General features: G+C 35.5%; 2 protein-coding genes and 2 long non-coding RNA genes across 6 annotated transcripts; 2 read left to right on the forward strand and 2 right to left on the reverse strand.

Annotated features, from left to right (window-relative positions):
• Positions 1-2,985: 2,985 nt before the first annotated feature.
• Positions 2,986-5,300, reverse strand: LOC129896120 (uncharacterized). 2 transcript variants are annotated; one of them, XR_008767911.1, is made up of 3 exons: positions 5,119-5,300; positions 4,213-4,254; positions 2,986-3,372 (listed from the first exon to the last, which is right to left on the reverse strand). It is a non-coding gene; the product is annotated as an uncharacterized LOC129896120 (long non-coding RNA). The 2 variants fall into 2 exon arrangements; XR_008767910.1 differs by lacking the exon at positions 4,213-4,254.
• Positions 5,301-15,741: 10,441 nt separating this feature from the next.
• Positions 15,742-17,818, forward strand: LOC129894544 (leucine-rich repeat receptor protein kinase EMS1-like). The gene is made up of 2 exons (XM_055970245.1): positions 15,742-17,761; positions 17,811-17,818. Exons 1-2 carry the CDS (start codon positions 15,742-15,744, stop codon positions 17,816-17,818), a joined length of 2,028 nt encoding a protein of 675 aa, XP_055826220.1.
• Positions 17,819-17,887: 69 nt separating this feature from the next.
• LOC129895497 (receptor-like protein kinase) lies at positions 17,888-19,550 on the forward strand. The gene is made up of 2 exons (XM_055971220.1): positions 17,888-18,763; positions 18,886-19,550. Exons 1-2 carry the CDS (start codon positions 17,896-17,898, stop codon positions 19,221-19,223), a joined length of 1,206 nt encoding a protein of 401 aa, XP_055827195.1. The 5' UTR covers positions 17,888-17,895; the 3' UTR covers positions 19,224-19,550.
• On the reverse strand, positions 19,058-21,911 carry LOC129895498 (uncharacterized). Of its 2 annotated transcripts, XR_008767782.1 has the most exons (4): positions 20,852-21,911; positions 20,048-20,128; positions 19,557-19,904; positions 19,058-19,161 (listed from the first exon to the last, which is right to left on the reverse strand). It is a non-coding gene; the product is annotated as an uncharacterized LOC129895498 (long non-coding RNA). The 2 variants fall into 2 exon arrangements; XR_008767781.1 differs by lacking the exon at positions 20,852-21,911 and having other exon boundaries at positions 20,048-20,836.
• Between the last annotated feature and the right edge of the window lie 167 nt (positions 21,912-22,078).

Below are 22,078 nucleotides of genomic sequence, written 5' to 3' on the forward strand. Positions count from 1 at the left end.
TTTACTATGAAATAAAGAAGGGTCAGTTGAAGGGGAAAAAAAAGAACCAGATGCCTAAGTGCATCTCCAACCCTTAGCACTAAATTTTACACAAACGAAGAATTATTTTTTTCTCTTCATTATTATATTATTATTTTTTATTTCATTTATATTTTCTTATTTCATAAAATAAATTTTTTTCTAAAAAACATTCACTATATATAATTTTCGTATTGATTCAAATTATAGTTGTTTAATATAAAATTATTTTATATCATAATTTTTGAAATAACATAAATTGCTAGCAAATATTACATATTATACATAATAATAGATAACACAAATAAAGTGAAATCATTAATGAAATATAATTAAATAAACATTACACAATCGAAAATTTTATTTTAACTTCTATATGAATATTCAACTTTCAAGATCACTATGGTGCTTCCATAAATGCTTTATTAATGCATTACGTAGTTTAAAATGAGCTTCTTTGTCCTTACATATTTAATTTTTGTCAAGGTTAATTGTACTTATATCCAATTCAAATATATAGTAGAACTAACATAAATTTAATTTCAAAAAAAATCAATTAAAGGAAAATAATATATAAAAAATTAAAATTTTAATCTAAAATTAATATTATAAAAATATTACGTAAAACTAATAAAATGTTTTAATTAAAACATACCAATTTATATAATATTTAATGAAAAGTATTGTATAATAAAATAATAATAAAGGTGCTACACTATTCACACACCAAATTTGATGCAAAATTTGGCATAGATTTGAGTAACTTTATATCAAATTTTACACCAAATACTATATTTAATGTAAAATTTGGCATGAATTGGAGATGGCCAAACAGATGCCATTCTTTTTTATTAACACTAAATAAAGCTAACTGTTGCAAAAATCTCGAGTTCTATAACTTGCTTACATTTTCTTGAAAAGAATTATTCCAACCAATCATGATAAATGATAAATATCTCAACGTGACATATCAGTTGTCATTTGATTGTACCTAAGTTAAATGAATAACGGAAGCTGATAGTCAGGTTACCAGACAATCTACAATATGTCCCTTAAGCTGCTTTTCACCTCAAACTCTTTTTGTCAATCAATATTTTTACACAAGACAAGGCAATAACATTAACAGCTTGTTTAGATGGTGATTTTCCACGGTATCGTTAGTAAGAGAATTATGTTTGTTTTTATTGTTTCTTTAATTACATGATATGATATGGTTTGATTTCATGGTTTTGTAATCATGAATACCCCCACTTTTTAAAAATACCATTTTGGTGGTATCCCATTGTTTCCTTATTTTTTCTTCCAAATATACCCTTACTTAATTTTAAATAATTTAATTTATTCTTTATTCTCTATTAAACGTTATCCTAATATATCTACTACTTCTACCGTCGTATTACTCATTCTCCTCCGCAACAATTTTTGAAGCTTTTAGGAATTTCAAATTGAAATTCTCTCTTCAATTATTATTAATATTTATAATAGTTTAGGACATTTTCATAAATTTATCAATTACGATACAGTGTCATATAGTCAAACCAAACAACAAAATTATCATTAAATAATAATAAATCATACAGTCTATTCAAATATAATATTATATTATACAGTACCATATCATACCATACATTATGAAACCATTAAAATCACCGTCCACACTGAGTGTAAAGGACAATATGATACACGAGCTTATGCATATGATGAAGGACCAATAATGCCTAGTGTGTGATATCGGAACCCATTAAACGTATTCCCCGCAGTAATTGAAGTCCGTCAGGAAATGTGTCCTCTCAGCAATCCCAAATCTTCTTTCGAAGTAAAAACAAAACTGAAATTTGAGAAAACAATTAGCTAGACTAACAAGAAAACATAGATATTTATAACAGCACAAACAAAATTGAGGAGTAGAAATATTAGGAAAAGCAATAGCTGGCTACATGTAATTTTGTCCGCTTATTAGAAAACTAAACATTGCCCTTAAAGGTACAAAAACAGTGTAATAAACAAAAATAAGATGAGATTGGGAATGGCGGTGGTACCTGTTGATTAATGGAATCAAAAGCAAATCGAAGACAATGCATAGCAATAGCAATTACTACTACATTTAAGAGATATCGCTTCTCAACATTAAGTAAACTCGATGAGGAGGGGAAATCAACCATCCGCAGTGAATTGGAGGAAAGAAGGGACAACAGAGCTCAGGTGGAAGTTGCCGGAGACCCTAGCACGCGTGTGTGTATTTGTTCACGAGAAAAAAAATATATTCTTAATTAATAATTTGGTCTAAAAAATATATTTGTCGTTAATAGTTTAATCCAAAAATATCTCTATTATTACTTAATGTATCAAAAATATATTATTTTATTTCTTTTTAAACACATACTTTTCTTATTGATAATTTTTTTATTAGCAAATATTTATCTTACTTCAATTCAGAAAAAAAAATAAAAAATACAATTTTTTTATTAGGTTTTTTTTTATCGTTATCGTATGAATCTAATGATGAGGTTACTATGATCTTATATATGACTTATATTATCAATTAAAAAAATACATGTAAGTATTCTACATTAATTGATAAAAAGAGATTAAAAAGAAAAAAAAGTTAATTTTTACTTAACCTATTTTCCTCAAATTTAAGGAAAACTACTTATATACCTCCAAAGAAGTAACAACTTTCCATCGTAACTTAAGTCTCAGGTACGGATTCTTGATACTAATGCAAAATTCAATTTTTGATTCTCAATTCGAGATCTGACTTCCATTCTCGATTCGAGACGCAATTTTCGAATTTCGAATCGGGTCCCGAGTCAGCGTTTAAGGTTAGATCCCGAATTGGGTGTAGGGTGGGGTTCCGACTCGGAGTCGGGTTGTCACGACCTAGCCCCGTAGGCCGTGACTAGTGTCCGAATTGGACACTCGTATACACACATATTATCTATTATCAATCGACAATTAAACACGATATAGAATTTATATGGGTAGCACGTTGTCTCAAACGGTCACTTATATATATACCAAAATCAGCTATTTCTTGGGGAGTCTTAATTGTCAAAAATAAGATAACATAATACGTAAGCCGACAAGGCTTTCACTCCGAATGTAAATGTCCAAAAACGTAAGCCATACTAGTACACCAGACAACATCTACATACAACCCACTCATGTGTCTACAGACCTCTAAGAGGATTAACAATAGCATATGACGAGACAGGGCCCCGCCGTACCCCCAAAATACACAAATATATACATTATAAGGATTAGTATCAAAAGTTTAGGCTCCGAGACAATGGAGCACTTCAACCCGTTGAGTAGAATCCTAAGGTGGCGGCTCTCCAAAATGAGTATCTGTACCTGTGGGCACGAAACGCAGCCCCCCGAAGAAGGGGGTCAGTACGAAATATGTACCGAGTATATAAAGCATAAAAATATCGTAAAGGAGATCACATCTGAAATAAAGATTCAGGAGTCAAGTATCATAATCAATAAATCACTGTACCCATGTCTTATAAAATAAAGACATGCATATCATAATCATATATCGTACCTGGCCCGTTATGGGACTCAGTGTCACAATTATATCAATATATCGTCATATGTATATATATATACCATACCCGGCCCTCTAGCAAGGGACTCGGTGAATAGAGTAGTGTACACTGATACCGTACCCGACCCATTATGGGACTCGATGCCATAATCATATCGTCATATCATTATAATATCATATTATCATATCACGTACCCGGCCCTCTAGTAAGGAACTCGGTGAATAATGTAGTGGAATCCATACATGATAACATACCCGGCCTATCGTAGGACTCGGTGAGTAATACCATAACAATATGCACGAATAAGGTATCATTAGCAACCTTGTGAAATTTGATCATTATCGGAGACTTAATAGAATAAGCAAAATAGTTCATTATTTGAAACCCAAGACAATAGTCATTATGAATCACACCAATTATGGATTATACTAAAATATGAATTATACCACAACATGAGTTATACCAACTAGGATGGATGGAATCATACACATGAGTCAAGACATAACAATATAAATTTTGAAAATCAAGAACGGTAGTCATCCGAGTATATCTACGAATAAGAGTTTCTTTGGAATTTAAGCATACGTCATTCGTTCGTTTCATATGGATCATGCCAAAAGAAGAAAATGTTAACTTTACATACCTTTAGCGTTTATACGTATATGTTGTCCAATATTGTCTCAACCTATATTAAAACGTTAAGCACTATGATTAAGCTATGGACAAGAATAAAACGTAGTCTATCGTTAGTAGGTTATTTCTAAAAAAAATTGGACAGCACCTCCCCTATACCGCTCACTTTTCCCACTTTCAAACCAGTCATATAATCATCAACCAACATCAACAATCCAAAATATTGACACAAAATAAGATTTATTATTCATGTTACCAAAGCAGTAAATTCGGAAAGTCAAGTACCTCACGTTGTATCTAAATTTTGAAAATGAAAACGGCAAAACTGGACTTTATAACCTTCATGAAACATTTAGATCTCTGTCTTAAGTTTCCAATGCAAAAGAAATCAACTCAAAATTCATTTTCTACAAAGAGATATCATCAAAATACGAACAGCTATACATGAAGGAATTTTCAATCCAGAATCTGGACAGAATTTGTCTTATGATTCATGCTCCGTTTTTGACATAATAACAGCAGATATAGACTAAGACGTAAACATAAGAGTTGTAGGTACGTGTATTAGCTTTCCAAAACATGTTTAATATCTAAAATCGAAGGTCTACACAATGAGATATTCCAGAATTACTACCAGCTACTCAATTCCAAAAACGGGTTTGAACATTCACAATCTTCATACACCTTTTTCCTCCAAATTCAAGAACAACAACTCATCAACAACATCAAAACAATATCAACCATTATTATACATCATCACTAAGATAATTCCATCTATTTAATCTACCTAAAACAACCCTTTAACCCATAACTCTCAACAAATCACCAAACTAGTTTATAACACTATTTTCTCTGTTCTAATCCGTTAAAACTCTAACTAAACTTGTTAACAATGAAAAGGAGACTTTAATATTACCTTAAATTTGCAGCACCACATAAAATCTTCTCCTTATTGGCTGATTTCTAGCTCAAATTGAAGCCAACGCGACGTACAACAATTTTCTCTTCATGAGCTTCGGATTTCGGGACTTGAATTTTGGTCGGATTTGGGATTTCTCTCAAGAACTCCCTCTCTCTCTCTCTCTCTGGAAATTTCCAGAATTATGTTGATCTAAAGTATGAAGGAATAGTTACAAAAAATCAGATTTAATTTCGTGGGTATTGGGCCTGACCCGAATTAGAATTGGGTTGGGCCGAATTCACTATTTAGTTTGTCCTGTCAGACTTAAAACATCTATATCTTATTACTCCGATATCACATTTCATCCCACGACCTATGGTTGGAAAGATATTTCAATTATCTACAACTTTCATGTTGAGAGTTTTCCCAAATTCTCAAATTATAAAGAGGTTATGGCCTCCCGAAGTCAGCTTACCCGAAACGTGACTTTAAGAAAAACATATTTGATGGCTTCTATTTTGATTTGGCTTAAGGGTCCTTCTTGAGATGTATTTTACTACACATAAATTATTCATATAACTTGGCATCTACAACAAATCATGTCCTTTTAAAATTCAAAATTAAAAGTCCTTGAATTTATAATCGTTAGCTTACGAATAATCCAAAATGCAAAAATACGGAATGTAACACGGGTTTTGAATCAAGAGTCAAGCTTAGATCCCAAGTCAGTTATTAGGTTTGGGTGTTGGATCAATCGTTAGGGCCGAGTGTCTTGGTCAGGTCCCAATTCAAAAGTTGGATTCTGAATCAAATGGTAGGATTGGATCCCGATTAGAAAGTCGGGCATCTAATTGGGAGTTGGATCTTGGATCGAATGTCGGGTTCCGATTTAAAAGTCAGGTCTTAGATTGGATGTCGGTCAGATCCCAATTTGAAAGTTGGGTCCTTAATAGAAAGTCGATGTCGGGGTCGATTCTAGTTTGAAAGTTGGGTCCTACATCGAATGCTGGGTCCCACTTCGAATGTCTGGTCCCAGGTTAGAGCCGTGTATCAGAATTGGATCATGGATCATTCATTATGATTGAGTGTCAATGTCAGGGTCGAGTCTAGTTAAAATGTCGAATCTCAGATCGAGAATCAGAGTCAGGTGTCGAATTAGGTGTTAGGAAAGAATCTAAATGATTGTCTAGGTCATGTCCGGGTTTGAATATCGAGATTATATATAATTCAAATGTTGGATCCCGAATGGAAAGTCGTAGGTTAGGTCCTTGATCGGATCTCGAGGTTGGATCTCAGATTAGTCATCAAGGTTGTGTCTCGATTTAGGTGTCAAAGTCGGGGTTAGGTTTTATTTCAAATTGGGAGTCAGGGTTAGATCTCGAATCAAGTGTCGAAGTTGGATCCCGAATCGATCATCAAAATTGTGTTTCGATTTGGGTGTCAAGGTCGGGTCTCGAATAGGTTATGGGGGTTGGTTCTAGGGTCAGAATCTAGTTTTCTAAAAAGTATTTTCGACTTTCTAGCCAAATATAAAAGATATTTTCTAGAAAATATTTTTCATTCACCAACCAAACACTTAAAAATATTTTTCACTCACCAACCAAACATGAGAAAATAAGTTAGAAACCAACTTGTTTTCCAAGAAAACATTTTTCATGGATAATATTGTCTTTCATACCAAACACACTTTTAATACCTCGATCTAACCATTTTGATGAAAGTTTCTTTATTTCTCATTTCTCACGAATATTAATGTTATAATAACGTTTCCAACAAAAAGTCGGGATCAGATCCCTTATCAGAAATCAACATAGAAATATAAAGAACAGAAAGGTAAAATCAGACTCAAGATTTTACATGAAAACTCCTTGCTCAAGGGAGAAAAACCACGACCTGTTCCACAGGATTTCAGCTCAAAGCTTCACTAAACAACTTAGCCAAAGATTCAGATTACAAGCTCTTGCAATATAGGAATTGCACTCACAATCCCTTTCCTCTCCTTGTAACAACTCTGTTACAGATCTGAAGCAATAACTCTACTGCTTCGTAAATCACTAGACTCTTAGCTGATTTAGACTTCAAGTAGTCCCCATAACTAACTCTAGTTATTTTGACTAGATAAGAAAAACAAAAACAATGGACTGATATAATTTCCTTTATAGATTAGGAATAGACATAACAAGATTAAGACCTAGAAATTACAACTCTAAACAAGAACAAAATGACTGCTAACTCTATCAGGTCCTTGATCTTTTTCAAGAGCAAAACTTTAGATTCTTAAGAGCATGAGCTTCAATGGATTTTCTTTTTTCAGTGATTCCAAAAAAGGCAAAAGAGAATGGTTGTAAAGAGTGTGTATATCAATGATATACATTGCGTTGGACGATTAATTAGCAGACCTACAGATTTGGCAGAATCTATTTTGTACTATTTGTATGTTGTAGTTATCAGCAAGGTGTCCTTAAAGGGACCAGGTCCTTTACCTGTTCCCTGAGTTTGTTAAATCATTAAAAACAATTAATACTCAACATTATCAATTTCCCCTTTTTTGATGATGGCAAACTCCTTTACAACATTTCTCCTTTATCACCAGAGCTAGAAGCAAGTCTCCCTATAGCCAATATTTCCCCTTTCACCAATATCTAGATAAGCAGTGCAGAAACAAGAATCAAAATCCATTCCCCCTATCACCAAAATGAGTTCATTCCCCTGTCACAAAAATCCCTTTCTCCTATCAATCATTATCTCAGCCTACAATATTCCCCCTTTTGACATCATTAAAAAGAAAAAAAAGTCAATTAAAATCAAAGCATGCATTATTATAGAAAAATCATATCCACTAAGGACAACACAAACACAAGCCAATAAGTAAGGAATTATGAGATTAACCGGAGAATTCATAACCAGAAAAAGGCTAATATTCAAAACATTACAATATAATTGAGAATGTAAACCATTGTGATCAGTTCAGGAAAGAAAATATGACAGCATATAATGACACTAGGTGGATGGGGGGTTTTGAGTGGGGAATTTGGGAAGAAGGGACATTTGATCAGCATGACTTTCATGATGTAGAAGCAGTTTGTCTTTGAGACTGCTGACTTGTGCAGCAAGGCTAGCATTTTCTTCTTTAAGTATTTGCAACTCAGAAGAACCTGGTACCTCTGATTATGTTGAAGCTAGTTGTGCCTTAAGCCTCGCAATCTCAGCATCTTTAACACTTAAGAGGGTTATCATATCTTTCAACTCATGCTTCAACTGCCCCAACTCAATCAGCAATTCAGATATCTTGCTTATCTAATTTTTCCCTCAACATATACGTATTTAACCAAAGTGTTCATGAAAAATGATTGCTTAACAGTTTTTCTTACACCAACACCCAGAGGAACTTTAAAATATTGAACACTTTAGTAAGAAAATATCCATGCACCATTCCATGCTTACCATCCTTGGCAGAGATAATTTTATGCATATGCTCCAAAATGATGACTGATAAGTTCATAGTGTCAAACGTACTCAAGGCTTCCATGATAAACAAGTCATAGGCAGATGTCACTGTCCTTTTCTCTGATCTCGGAAGCATTACTTTGTTCACAAATTCAAAATATAGTTGATACACTCTGTTGAGAAACTTCTTAGGAATCCTGCCGTATTCAATTTTTGAAGTTTCCTACACTCCTGAACAAATTTCTTAGAACACCCCATACTTATAACATATCTGATCCCCTCAGTTTTTACATTCAAAATTTTACTAAGCACAAATTCATCCAAATAAATACCTAATCCTCCAACATTGGTGTATGGGTCATCCCTAAACTCAACACTATAGTAAAAGTCACGAACCTGTTGTTCATGCAGCACATGAACATGGTCTTTGAACAAATGTATCCAATCTTGAATCTCCACAGCATCAGCCAATTCACACATTCCTGGCTTGTCCAGGATATTAGTGTCAAATATCCTCCATTCAAAAGCTTTTGAGTTCTCAGAATTTTGACTTTTTCTTCTTTAGACAACTCCTTCTCAACCTTCATTATTTTGTTACTTGAACCTGATCCCTTGTCAGATTCAGGATCAGATGCAATAAATAACTTATCAGTATCCATTTTTTTAGTATTAAGAGAGGATTCCTACTTTCTGGAGACTGCTTAGAGGATGTCTCTCTTTTCCTCTTGATTTGTTTTTTTTTTCTTTTTCTTCGTTTGTTTTCTTCTTCTTGCTTGTTGGATTTTTTGCAGAGTCTTTCTTTGTCCTAGGATTTGTGACCCTTTTACCTCTAGAATCAGCCTTCTTCAAACTTTTTTCAACAATTTTTTCGCCCTTCTCTGCCTTATTTTTATTATCATCTTCTCCTTTTGATACTTTAATCATTTCATCTTCTTCAGGTATAACAGACTGATCAACTTTTGTAGGGTGGGGTTTTGACTTTGAACCTGCAGTCTCCACTACTTTCTCTTTCCCTTTGCTTGAAACTGGCACCATTTTTCTTCTCAATTCCCAAGATAAGGGCATATTGAACTCATCGTCGTCATCATCAAGAGTACTTATAAATGGTAGGGAAGTTTTTGGAGTTTTGGTCAAGTTAAGAGATAGTTCTTCACAGAGAGAAGGATTGGCATTACATGGTTCTTCTTCCAAAAATGAAGGTACAATTTTATTCTTCATGGTTGCAAGACTTTGTGCAGCCAAGTTTTTCACTACTAATTCTTCACTCATTATAAGAATGTTTGACTCAGTCTTTTTTATTTCTAGAAGATCTCCTTCAAAATATTTCTTTATAACATCATTTGAAGACGTGTCAGGCAAGGACAAAGATAACTCAGGTTCAAAAGAGGGTTTGGGATTAATAGACTCATCTGAGGACAAATTATAAAGTTCATTCAGGTCCAGAGTAGAAGAAACAATGGGAACATCCAGTTCATTTACTTGACTGGAAGCATAAAAACAGGGTTTTGGGGCACTTCACCCGAAAGAAGGGTTAAAGAAGAAGTAGAAGAAGATGGAATGTCAGAATTGCTAGGAAATGCAGTAGGATCAATGTCTTGAAGAGGTTTTAGCATATCCTATGTATTCAAACTTGGGTTAGACATTATAGTATTTGAAGGCAAGGAATGAGAGATAGAAATTTTAAAATAAGATGATGGATTTGCCTAGCAAAAGTTAGGGTTTTGATTTGAAAATTTTGAGAAATTAAGAGGGTATATAAAAGGAAAGGAAGAGGTGTGTCAGGTCCCTTCGAAAAAGTCACGATGATTGAGTTTTAACTGATGGAACAATGGTCAAAAAATAAATGACTGACACGTGGTGATCACAACAGTTCACACAAGCAGTTAATAAAGCAATGTAAATAATACTAACCTTGAGATAGGACCAAGTCCCTCTCCAGAGTTTTAAGAAAGAATTTTCCTCTCTTCAAGTTCTCCTTTTATTCAAGCTTACTTCTTATGAATGTATACCTGCAAATGTACCAAATTGACTTTTCACAGATAAGGCAATGCAAAGATTAAAGATACCTGCATCCTAATCATAGTCAAGCAGAGTTGCAAGCAAATGAAACACCTTCTCTTTAAAGTGCCTTAAGTGAGAGGAAGTTTTTAATCCTCATAGACACGTACTTTATTCATATAGAACGGAAGGAGACAGCCAAAGCAGGAATTGATCTATTCTAAAACCACTAGGCAGGGACCTATTCCTAAGCCATTTTCAGTAGACAGACAGGGAAAGGGACTAAAAACATTCTTCACAAGATGAGAGAAAGCATTAAATGAAGCCGACTTTGTCCATCTCGCATATCAACTTCCTCTATCGATAGCGTAAATCCGTCCAACACAAAGAACGAACTTCGACATAAAACAAGCACTGGCTTACACTTCCCTGCAACACCCCAGTAATCAGATAATGGCACAGTCAATGAATTTTTGGTCTAGTAAGGATAGATATCCTTTCTCATACTACTCTTGTGTCCAGAGTTAGAACAAGGTCCCTTGCTCTGTTTGGACTTTTGTTTAAAGTAGTTTGAGAAGTTTTCTTGAGATTTCTTCCACGCAGAACACTTATTCTTCAGAAGATCATTCCTTCCACAATGAAGATATAGGAGATTATCAAATACAGAGACATATTTGGTATGAGGATTGTAAGGAGGACTGATGTTCAGGCATCCTAATCCTCTTCCACCATTGTGCTTCTGACTTGTCATATTAGCAAGCATTTTTTATGAAGCAGTCTATTTCAAAAACTTTCTCAACTTTTCTTCTGCCTGGACAAGATCTTCTTCAAGTTAAACATTTCTTTCAAGAGCCATGGCTAACTTTACATTAGCTTCATTCAACTTATCTTCAAATTCCAACTGCAAATTATTAGCTTCACATTTTCCTCTAAAGCATTTCTTGTTGAATTTTTGAAGCTCGTGATTAAGTTCTGCATTTTCAACCATTAACACCATAATTTGCTCCTCTAGATCAGATAGTTTCAGTTCAGCTTCATTCAACTTCTCTTCAAGCTCATCATCTACATTTTTAACCTCATTATTGCAGTTTTCACTGCTCTTGTTCACCTTCTTGAGTTCAATATCAAGCTCTACATTATCAGCCACTAAAACCATTATTTGTTATCAAATATTTTCATCTCAGCCACCTTTAACTTTACTTCAAACTCAGCTTGTACACTTCTAGCTTTATTTTTGCAATTTTCATTGCTTTTGTTCAAATTCTTGAGCTTAAGATCAAGGTCTACATTATTACCTATCAGGACTATAATTTGCTCTTCTAGATCAGTGATTTGAGCTACTAGGACAAGCTTTTCATATTGAAAAATATCATTAGGGTTATTCATCATGTCCTTCTCATTTATTAACTCAGTGACTGAGTCAATCAATACTGCTGCTAAGCTTCTCAATTTTGTAGCAGATTAAGTGTGCAGATTCTGTCTAAGGTTAGCAAGAATTACTTCTGTTTCATCTTCTACATTAGCTTCTTCATCATCTGACTGTGTCATGAATGCAAATAATGAGTCAAAAAATTCTTCATCATCTTTTACAGCTATCGTGAAAGCATTTTCTTAATGAATAGACCCCTTAGAGTCGCTTCAGGAGTTTCCCCAAGCAGCAAGAGCCCTTTTTACAACATAGTCAGCTTCAGCCCTTCTTTCTTTTTTATCAAGGACCAGGTCTCTTTTTTGTCTACTCTATTTTTTACATATTCTTTATACTCTATCTTATGCATTGGACAATCTCTAATGAAGTGTCCTGGCTTGCCACATTTGTGACACGAGTTTGTGGCATTTGAAAGTCGACTGGAGTTACCCTTCTTGACAAATCCTCGATGTTTTTTTACTATCTTATGAAATCTCTTTGTCAAATATGTCATATCCTCATCCTCAACTGAAGTTCGCTTGAAGCGACCTTAAGAGCAAGTGTTTTCTCTTACTTCGTCTCTTTTTTCAGACCATCCTAAGCTCGATTCAGTTCATGTGTTTGAAGACTCCCAATCAAGGCATCCATTATGAGAACCTTCAGGTCCTTTGCTTTAGTTACTACATCCATTTTGCTAGCCCATGACTTGGGAAGAATACTTAGAATTTTCCTAACTTGTTTGCTAGGATGAACAGGTTCACCCAGGCTTCGAAGCTCATTGGTAATGGAAGAAACCCTGGTGTGTATGTCATAGATTGACTCTCTTTCCTTCATGGTAAAATTTTCATATTAAGTGGTCAGAATATCCACTTTTGATTCTTTAACTTGCTCAGTTCCTTCATGAGCAGTCCTCAGACAGTCCCAATTTTTTTTTGCAGACTCATAAGCAGAAATGTTTTTGTACTCTTCAGCCTCAATGCCACATACCAGCAGTTTCTTAGTCTTGTAGTTTTTCTCAATCTTCTTCTTGTTAGCCTCAGTATACTGCTTACGAATTTTAGGAATGATCATGGTAATCTCTTCTTCTTTCTCCTCAGTGGTGGGAACATAAGGACAATCAAGAACAATGTCCCAAAGTTCACTATCCTCAACCATGAGAAAATCATGCATACGCGTCTTCCACCAGCTGTAAAATTGACCATTGAATTGTGGAGGTCTGGTTGAAGACTGACCTTCTTCTAAATTTAGTGGATCTGCCATTCTTGCAGGAACTTCTCTTGGTGTTAACTAGATAGAGAAAACCTACTCTAATACCAATTGTTATAATGTACGCCTCCACCAAAACAGTTGGGACCAAGTCCCTTATCAAAAATCAGCATAGAAATATAAAAAACAAAATGGTAATCATACTCAAGATTTTAGGTGGAAACTCCTTGCTCAAGGAAGAAAAATCATGACTTGTCCCACAAGATTTCAGGTCAAAGCTTCACTAAACAACTGATCCAAAGATTCAGATTACAAGCTCTTGCAATCTAGGAATTGCACTCGCCATTCCTTCCCTCTCCTTGCTATACTCTGTTACAAATCTAAAGTAATAACTCTACTGCTTCGTAAATCACTAAACTCCTAGCTGATTTAGACTTCAAGTAGTCTTCATAACTAACTCTAGTTATTTTGACCAGATAAGCAAAACCAAAATAATGGACTGATCTAATTTTCTTTAAAAATTAGGAATAGACCTTACAAGATTAAGACCAAGAAATTATAACTCTAAAAAAAGAACAAAATGACTGATAACTCTATCAGGTCCTTGATCTTCTTCAAGAGCAAAACTTCAGATTCTTGAGAGCATGAGCTTCAATGGATTTTCCTTTCAGTGATTCCAAAAAGCCAAAAGAGAATTATTGTAAAGAGTGTATATATATCAATGATATACATTGCATTGGACGATTTGTATTGGGTAGAAAACTAACCCTCTGCACAAGGAATCGACCGCGTACACACAGACCTGCAGACTTGGCAGAATTTGTTTTGTACTATTTGTTTGTTGTCATTATCAGTAAGGTGTCCTTAAAGGGACCAGGTCCTTTACATGTTCCCTAAGTTTGCAAAATCATCAAAACCAACTAACACTGAGCATTATCAATTAAGTTATAGAAATATATGTTGAGTCAATCCCCAAAATGGACACTTTTTGGGCGCAACATATCCAAAGGCACCTTTCTTAAAAAACACAGACCAAAATGAACAATTCGCTCTCAAATGAGCGAATTGTCCTTTACCAGTTAAGGTTCGTCTACTTCCACCGGGAAAAAAACATAAATATTCTAAAAGGGTTGTCCATAAATGGGTGAACTACAAATTTTTTAAAAAAATTATTAGCTTTTCATGTGAAAGAATCTTTGTTCTAAATTTTAAGTGAACTGTCACGTCTAGTTTGATACATAGAATCGTGAGCTTCTTTAGCAATAAATATATGTTCTTATTCACTTCACATTCTCTCATTATGTTAATATAATATATTTGATCTTTGAAATAAATAGTCATGTCTCACCAATTCAGAAGGTTTATATATTCAATTGAACTAGATTTATGTAAATGCAAAGAGTAATTTATAATGAAAACATAAGTGCTTATATTGTATTGACGTCAAAATAACAAAATAAATCAGAAGTCATTAGTTTATCCAAACAAGCACTAAAACTTATTCAGACAAAAAATGTGCTTAAATCTTAATAAAAACACGTGCATTTAATAGTTTAAGATTTGAACCATTTAGATTCAAACCTCCATTAAGTGCAAAATGAAGGCTAAGAACTTTCCAGCTCTCTAATGATTCAAACTTACAATTTTAATATTGAAAGTGAATGATACTACCACCTAAGTAATGTCTCTTCTCCAAAGCCGAACATCTTATTTAGACATTTGTCAGCTACACACCTATTACCCCTAAGGAGACAGGAGTAGCACATATATTTCAGTTTTATTGACGTGCACATATAATATAATGCAATATGACATAAATAGCTCGTCACTTATTTGCGCAGTGGCAATTGAAGGCCCTCCCACCAAAGGAAATCCACATCTTAATGGAAAATGGGAAGAACAATCTGAAAGCGATGCCTTACTAGAGGACAACCAGATGAAAAAGCCATCATTTTTAGTCATTCAACTTATGGTTTTTAGTTGACTTTGATTTTCACTCAAGTGGTGTATTTTATATTGCGGAAATGTGAAATTGGTCAAGACCCACTGACGGCCACTTGCTAGTCCTAGTTTGAAATATAGAGTCAAAAATGCTCATGAGTCATGGTCCGACAGCCATATAAAAAAACAAATTGCGTGAATCTCAAGAATTTGCTATATACTATTATATAAAAATGAGTGAAAAGTATGGAGCTGACCCTCGTGATCATGGGCCATTTTTTAAAGCATTATCGTCCACCTTCCCAATTTTTTAAAGCATTATAAATACTTCCACTTTCAATTGGATGCTTCATTTACCACCTATTAATAACAATTATTCACCTTTCAAATCTAATTTTCAAAAACCAACCTAAGCACTACTTAAAGTATTCTCCTATCTTCATTGTTCCCTGGGACATTCATTACCTACTACCCCCACTATAAGCATCATTAACTGCCCACACGTGTCTTGAAAAAAACAGGCTGATCTCAACTTAAAACCTAAATTATAACAATCTCAGGTCCCAGCCTAGAAATTAGTTTTTGAACTAGCTCCTTATTGGATGCAACTTCTTTTAAGGAAGTGTTTTAAGAGTTCAGAAATGTTCTTGTTTGATCTTGTTCATTGTTTTATCTTCTTTGCCAGCATTGTAGCAGTCTTCTCGGCCTCATTGCCTAAAGATTATGTTCATCTAATTGGGTTTCGAAGCAATCTTCCAGAGCCCTCTCAACAATTGCTTCCCTGGAATCAGTCTGTCTCACACTGTCAATGGAAAGGAGTGACCTGCTATTCAGACACAACTTCACATGTCGAATCACTGAATTTCAGAGACTTTCTTCTATCTGGAACCTTAGACAAGGCCTTTCCAAATCTTTGCCGTCTTCCTCGCTTGGTCACCCTTGATCTCAGTGGCAATCATTTCACTGGTGGCATCCCCGCTATGCTCGCTAACTGCAGCCAACTTGACACGATTCTCCTCAATGACAACAGGTTTTCAGGATCCATCCCACCAGAGATTTTCAAATCAAGAAAGCTTTTATACCTTGATTTGGGTTACAATCAGCTCAAAGGCACCATTCCTTCTGAGGTAGGCCTTTCGACAAGCCTACAATATCTTGGGCTGTGGAACAATTTCCTTAGTGGGATAATTCCAAAAGAGCTATTTGGTTTGCCAAACTTGACAGATCTCTACATCCACACAAATAATCTAACGGGGCCTCTCCCAGACTTCCCATCCTCATGTTCACTTTCCCAGCTTCTTATTCATCAGAATCACTTCTCAGGTTCTTTGCCAATTTCCCTAGGTAATTGTCACAACCTTACTGCATTCTATGCAACATCTGCTCATCTTGGAGGAGTTATTTCCCCAGAGGTTTTTAGGGGCCTTAATCTCAACTTTCTCTATTTAGATGATAACAACTTCGAAGGGGAAATTCCCGAGACCTTATGGAATGGGAGCTTACAAGAGTTGGTTCTTTCCATAAATAAGTTTAACGGAAGTATATCCGAAAAGATTGGTGATTGTCATCAGATGACTTACATTGATTTGTCAGTTAACAGATTAACTGGTCAGATTCCCAAGTCAGTTGGACCTCTAACGAATTTGAACAAGCTTCTTCTATATGATAACATGCTTAGTGGTTCATTACCAGCAGTAGTTGGGAACTGCACTTCTCTTGTTGAGATAAGTCTAGTCAGCAACTTCATCAGTGGGGAAATTCCTTCAGAAATTTGCAACCTTCAAAACCTACAAACATTTAATGCATTCAAAAATAAAATTCAGGGCCAAATTCCAGAATGCATTGGCAGAATAAGCGAGCTGCAGGAGCTAGCTCTTTACGAGAACCAATTGACCGGCAAGATACCGCCTGGAATTACAAATATGACGAAACTTGCATTTCTTTCGTTGGCTCATAATAACCTTACGGGGGAGGTACCACCTGATCTTGGAAAAGATAATTCTCCTGGCTTAATTAAGGTTGATTTAGGTTATAATAACTTCAGTGGACAGGTTCCTTCTGAACTCTGTAATGGCAACAGGCTTACAGTCCTGGCTCTTGAAAACAACAGTTTTAGTGGCAGCCTCCCAACATATCTAGCCAACTGCAAATCCCTCTATAGGGTAAAACTTTCCAACAACAATCTGCAGGGGAGTATACCTGACGACATTGAAAAGAATGAGAACATTTCTTACTTGGATGTTCGACAGAATATGCTTGTAGGAAGGATTCCAGCAGCATTTGGTTACTGGACCAATCTTTCAATGATTGATCTTTCCGAAAATATGTTTAATGGCTCCATACCCGCAGAACTTGGAAAGCTTCAGAATCTTGTAAGACTGAGCATTTCTTCAAACAGACTGACAGGACAAATTCCCTTTCAGTTGAATAACTCTGAAAAACTGGCTGAGTTGGATCTGAGCAACAACAATCTTTCAGGAAATATTCCGAAAGAAATTGCATCATCTTCAGTATTGACAAATCTTCTACTCCAGGACAACAAACTTTCTGGTGCTCTTCCAGACACTTTCTCCTCCTCACAAAAGCTTGTAAAGCTGCAGCTGGGAAACAACTTTCTCGAAGGCCCAATTCCATGCAGTCTGAGCAAGCTTATGCAACCTGGTTTTTCTTTAAATCTGAGCATGAATAAGCTTACTGGTGAAATTCCTAGGTGCCTAGGCAATCTAGACAAATTGGAGATCCTTGATATATCAAGCAACAACTTGTCTGGTGCAATACCATCAGAAATGGAAAAGATGATGTCCCTTTCATTTCTCAACATATCATTTAATAGCTTGTCAGGGAAGGTACCTAATAGATGGGAAAAACTATTACGTCCAGGATCTGCCCTCGGAAATCCAGGACTCTGCTTATTAGACACTGAAGGTAGCAACTGCAAGCATGTGAAAAAGTCACAAGTAAAATGGAAGACCTTGGCTGGTGTAATTAGTGGATCTGTATTTTCCGTGGCAATCATAGTTGCTGCAATGTACTTACTAGTAACTCGGATTTGGTACCCATCCCTGCTGAATAAGCATCGGCTCGTCAAGTGTAACTCAGAAATTGAAGATCTACCTGATGGTATAGATTTTGAGGACATTGTACATGCAACAGAAGGCTGGAGCGAAAAATATGTTATTGGAAGAGGCAAGCATGGAACTGTTTATAAGATGGAATCCGCGAAATCCAATAAGCTTTGGGCTGTCAAGAAGGTTGACTTAGCTGAAAGAGCATTCAATGATGAAATGAGAAGCCTAAATTCTGTCAGACACCGCAATTTGGTAAGATTGGGAGGATATTGCATAAGACATGGATATGGCTTCATTCTAACAGAATTCATACCTGGAGGGACTCTTCATGATGTCCTTCACCAGAGAAACCCACCTGTAGTCTTGGACTGGGACTCCCGCCATCGTATTGCTCTTGGTATTGCTCAAGGTCTATCATACCTTCACCACGATTCTGTTCCTCAAATCATTCACAGAGATCTCAAATCAGATAATGTAATGCTGGATTCTGAGATGGTGCCAAAGATTGGCGACTTCGGGATTGCTAAAATGGTATCAGATGAAGAAAGCTCGACGAACTCCAAAATTGTTGGGACTCTAGGATACATTGCTCCAGGTTAGCCACACCTTACTATGCTAATTTTCAGTATAATTCCGTTTGCAGATTACTTTGATGAACTAATAACTTTTACTACTTTCTTCCCCGGACCCCTTTCTCTTTTTTGTCCATCTATTCAGAGAACGCATACTCAGTTCAATTGACAGAGAAAAGTGATGTCTATAGCTATGGAATTCTTCTATTGGAGCTCTTCTGCAGAAAAATGCCAGTAGACCCCAGCTTTGAAGAAGGATTAGACATTGTTTTCTGGGTGAGGAAAAACTTGCAGAGAAGCAACAATTTCCTTAGTTTTCTTGATGAAGAAATTAGTCTCTGGGATGTAGATAAACAATGGAAGGCCCTGAAAATAGTGGATTTGGCACTTCAATGTGCTGAACTCGAGGCAAGCACCAGGCCTGCAATGAGGGATGTAGTAAGGTCTCTTGTCGAGTTAAATAATAGAAGTAAAGATAAGTAATGAAACTTTTAGTAGTGAAACCTGTGATCAATTTTCCAAGTTCCAACATCTCATTTTATTTTTATTTTTTTGCTTACATAAAAAATTTGGACAAAGAACCCGCAAATATCGGAAAAACGACAATTACTGTTAACCAAGGAAAATAATTCGTAGTAAAGACAAGATACACTTGGACCGGGTAAATCCTTAACCCTTCCCCCTCTTACTAAGACTACAGAATGTTCTTGTGAATTTTGGCCAATACCGGGTTTTAAAGAATCTTTTTTTGTCCAACTAGATTCTCTTTGAAACAGGTCAGATCATTTTAATAATAATAAGTTTGATCTGTTTTACCGATAAGGTCTACGGTTCGAGTCCGTATAGCCCTATAAAAATTGGGCAAGCTTTGATGCCCCTACTCCCAAGAAGTTGCTGGGAGGAAAGGCATGATTTTCGTCTTGATGAAGTGTAGAACGGGGTTGTCTTTCCATTGAGCCGGGGAGACAATCCAAATCGTAGTCAGTGTCCATTATTTGAAAATGAGCATCCCATGGGGCAGCCATAGCTTGAACCTTCCTTCTCGCAGTCAGCTATATAAATCAGGCAGCAAAGGTTCGAGCAGGATGGCGGTTAGTCTTCCTCGTCTCTTTTGGGTGGGCGGCAGGAATAGCTCTTCTAGCATCAGCATGGATTGACCAGGGACTGGGACGTAAATGCATGATGTTTCAGTATAACACAATCGTGATCTTGGGTTTTCAGTTTAACTTTGTGACATCCAATGTAGCAAAATAGACTAAGAAAATGAATGATGTTTCAAATCAATTTTTGGTAAAAGCAACTTTCACCTTCTAGCCATAGCTCTTTTCATCATGGATCACTGTCCATAATCAGTTTTTGCTTATTACTTTCTCCAGCTTCTCCAAAATCTGAACAGTTTCAGGTATCAAAATTAAAAAGAGAGTGCGAAGGAACAATGCTTTGCTACAAACTAGTCGTTATCTTATGGACTATGACATTCCAGATTATAAAAGAAATCTAAAGAATAACCCCCCACTCAAAACGATAAGCTTTTGTTGAATTTGGTTGCACTAATGATGGTTCCTGCAAAAGAATGCAGAAGACCACCACCTTACCGGTCTTTCTTTGTGTTCCAAACTTCTAGTGGCTGAATTATTTTCAGAAAAAATAGTTATGATGAATAGAAATGGCTTGAGGACAATCATTGTATTTCATACAAATACAGATATTCAAATAAGGTAGATATAACTCAGGATATGGCTTACCAACAGGACTTCTAACAAGACTTGATAGAGGAATGGCAAATACATAGGAATATCAGATCCGGAGAGTACAATAATAATCCTTGCAGAATTAATCAGAATTCAGTATAAAGGAAATATGCAAGAAGTGCATGAATAAACTGGCAGGGATACTCTGCAAGTGACAAATAGATAACAGACATACCTCAGTTACGAAAACTGCAACACAAAAGCACAATACAATGTGCACCTAAATAATCATCAGAGTAGGAGAAGCCCAACTAAAACGTTCCAGATTCCTTTTTCGTATTTTTTATCTAGTTGACTTGGATGTGCATTACAAGACAATCCTCACAACATATTAAAAACATTTCATGTTAAAATATTCACCAGAATTTGCATTGGATATATTCACATGGCACCACATATGCTGACAAATCTCAGACTTGTAATAATAGAGCTCCCATTCTGAGGTAGATCCACTAAATTCCCAAGTTTCTGCTCTTAGCAAGTGCAGCACTATCACATATGATGACAAGTCTCGGACGTCTAGTAATAGAGCTTCCTTTCTGAGCCAAATCCCCTAAATACCCAAGCACTTTTGTGCCACAAAATTAGAGACGAACTCCAGGAATTTGGTGCTTGCTCTAAATTCTAATACCAAAGTTACAAGCAGCTCAAAAGTGAAAATATAAAACACTAAAGCACGTTAAAGAATAGCTAGGATAAGCGAAAACCAAAATTGAAGGAGGAAAAGTTCCGCACAGTTTCTCTTAACAGAACAGGTGAAATTTCTCAAAAAGAGCTGATTATATCCTACATCTTATCACATTGCTGAAGTTAGTGTATTGAAAACCCTAGTGTCCAAAGATGGGGACAACAGAAATATGAAGCTATAAAATGCTAAAAGAAAAAAAAAATCAAATTACTGAAACGATTTCGAAATAGCCTCAAGGTGAAATATTAAAGCAGGGTTCAGGAGTTTTACTTTGAAGAGACCGTACAAATTTAGAGAACTACTCCATTACTGGCTATGTTACCTATGGCTAACTAGGTTCAATTAACAGCTCACTGTGCATAGACATGCTGTTCTTGGGTTATACTCAAGACCAGCTAACTTGAAGAATAATTCATTAATATAATGGTCTATTGACAGCAACATGACAATATTTCAACGACAGAAATTACAATTAGAATAATCAAAATCAATTTGCTCCTAGCAACTTCTAATTTTGAAATCCCTAAGATCATAAAGGGGCTGTGCCCACGCATTAGAAAACTAGCATTGCCCTTGAAGGTCAAATTATACATTTAATCAACGGTACAGACAGCTTTTAGAAACGGATAAAAAGGTGAAATTCGGAACAGTATTGTACCATCTATATTATTAGGGCGCGGGGCGAGGAGGATGGTTTTGAAATGAAGATAAAGATGCAGAAATTGAGGTTAAGATGTTTAAAAGCTAAAAAGGGGTTTTAGTTGGTTTTGACCAACTTAAAGTCTATTCAAATGGGCTCTATATCTTCTTGGTTAGAAGGTGTAAGATGATGGCCGTGGTAGGCTTGAGTAAAAGTAGAGGCCTAAGAAGTATTGGAATAAAATGATTAAAAATGATAT

This window comes from Solanum dulcamara, chromosome 7 (assembly GCF_947179165.1).
Source record: "Solanum dulcamara chromosome 7, daSolDulc1.2, whole genome shotgun sequence".
Lineage (NCBI taxonomy): Eukaryota > Viridiplantae > Streptophyta > Magnoliopsida > Solanales > Solanaceae > Solanum > Solanum dulcamara.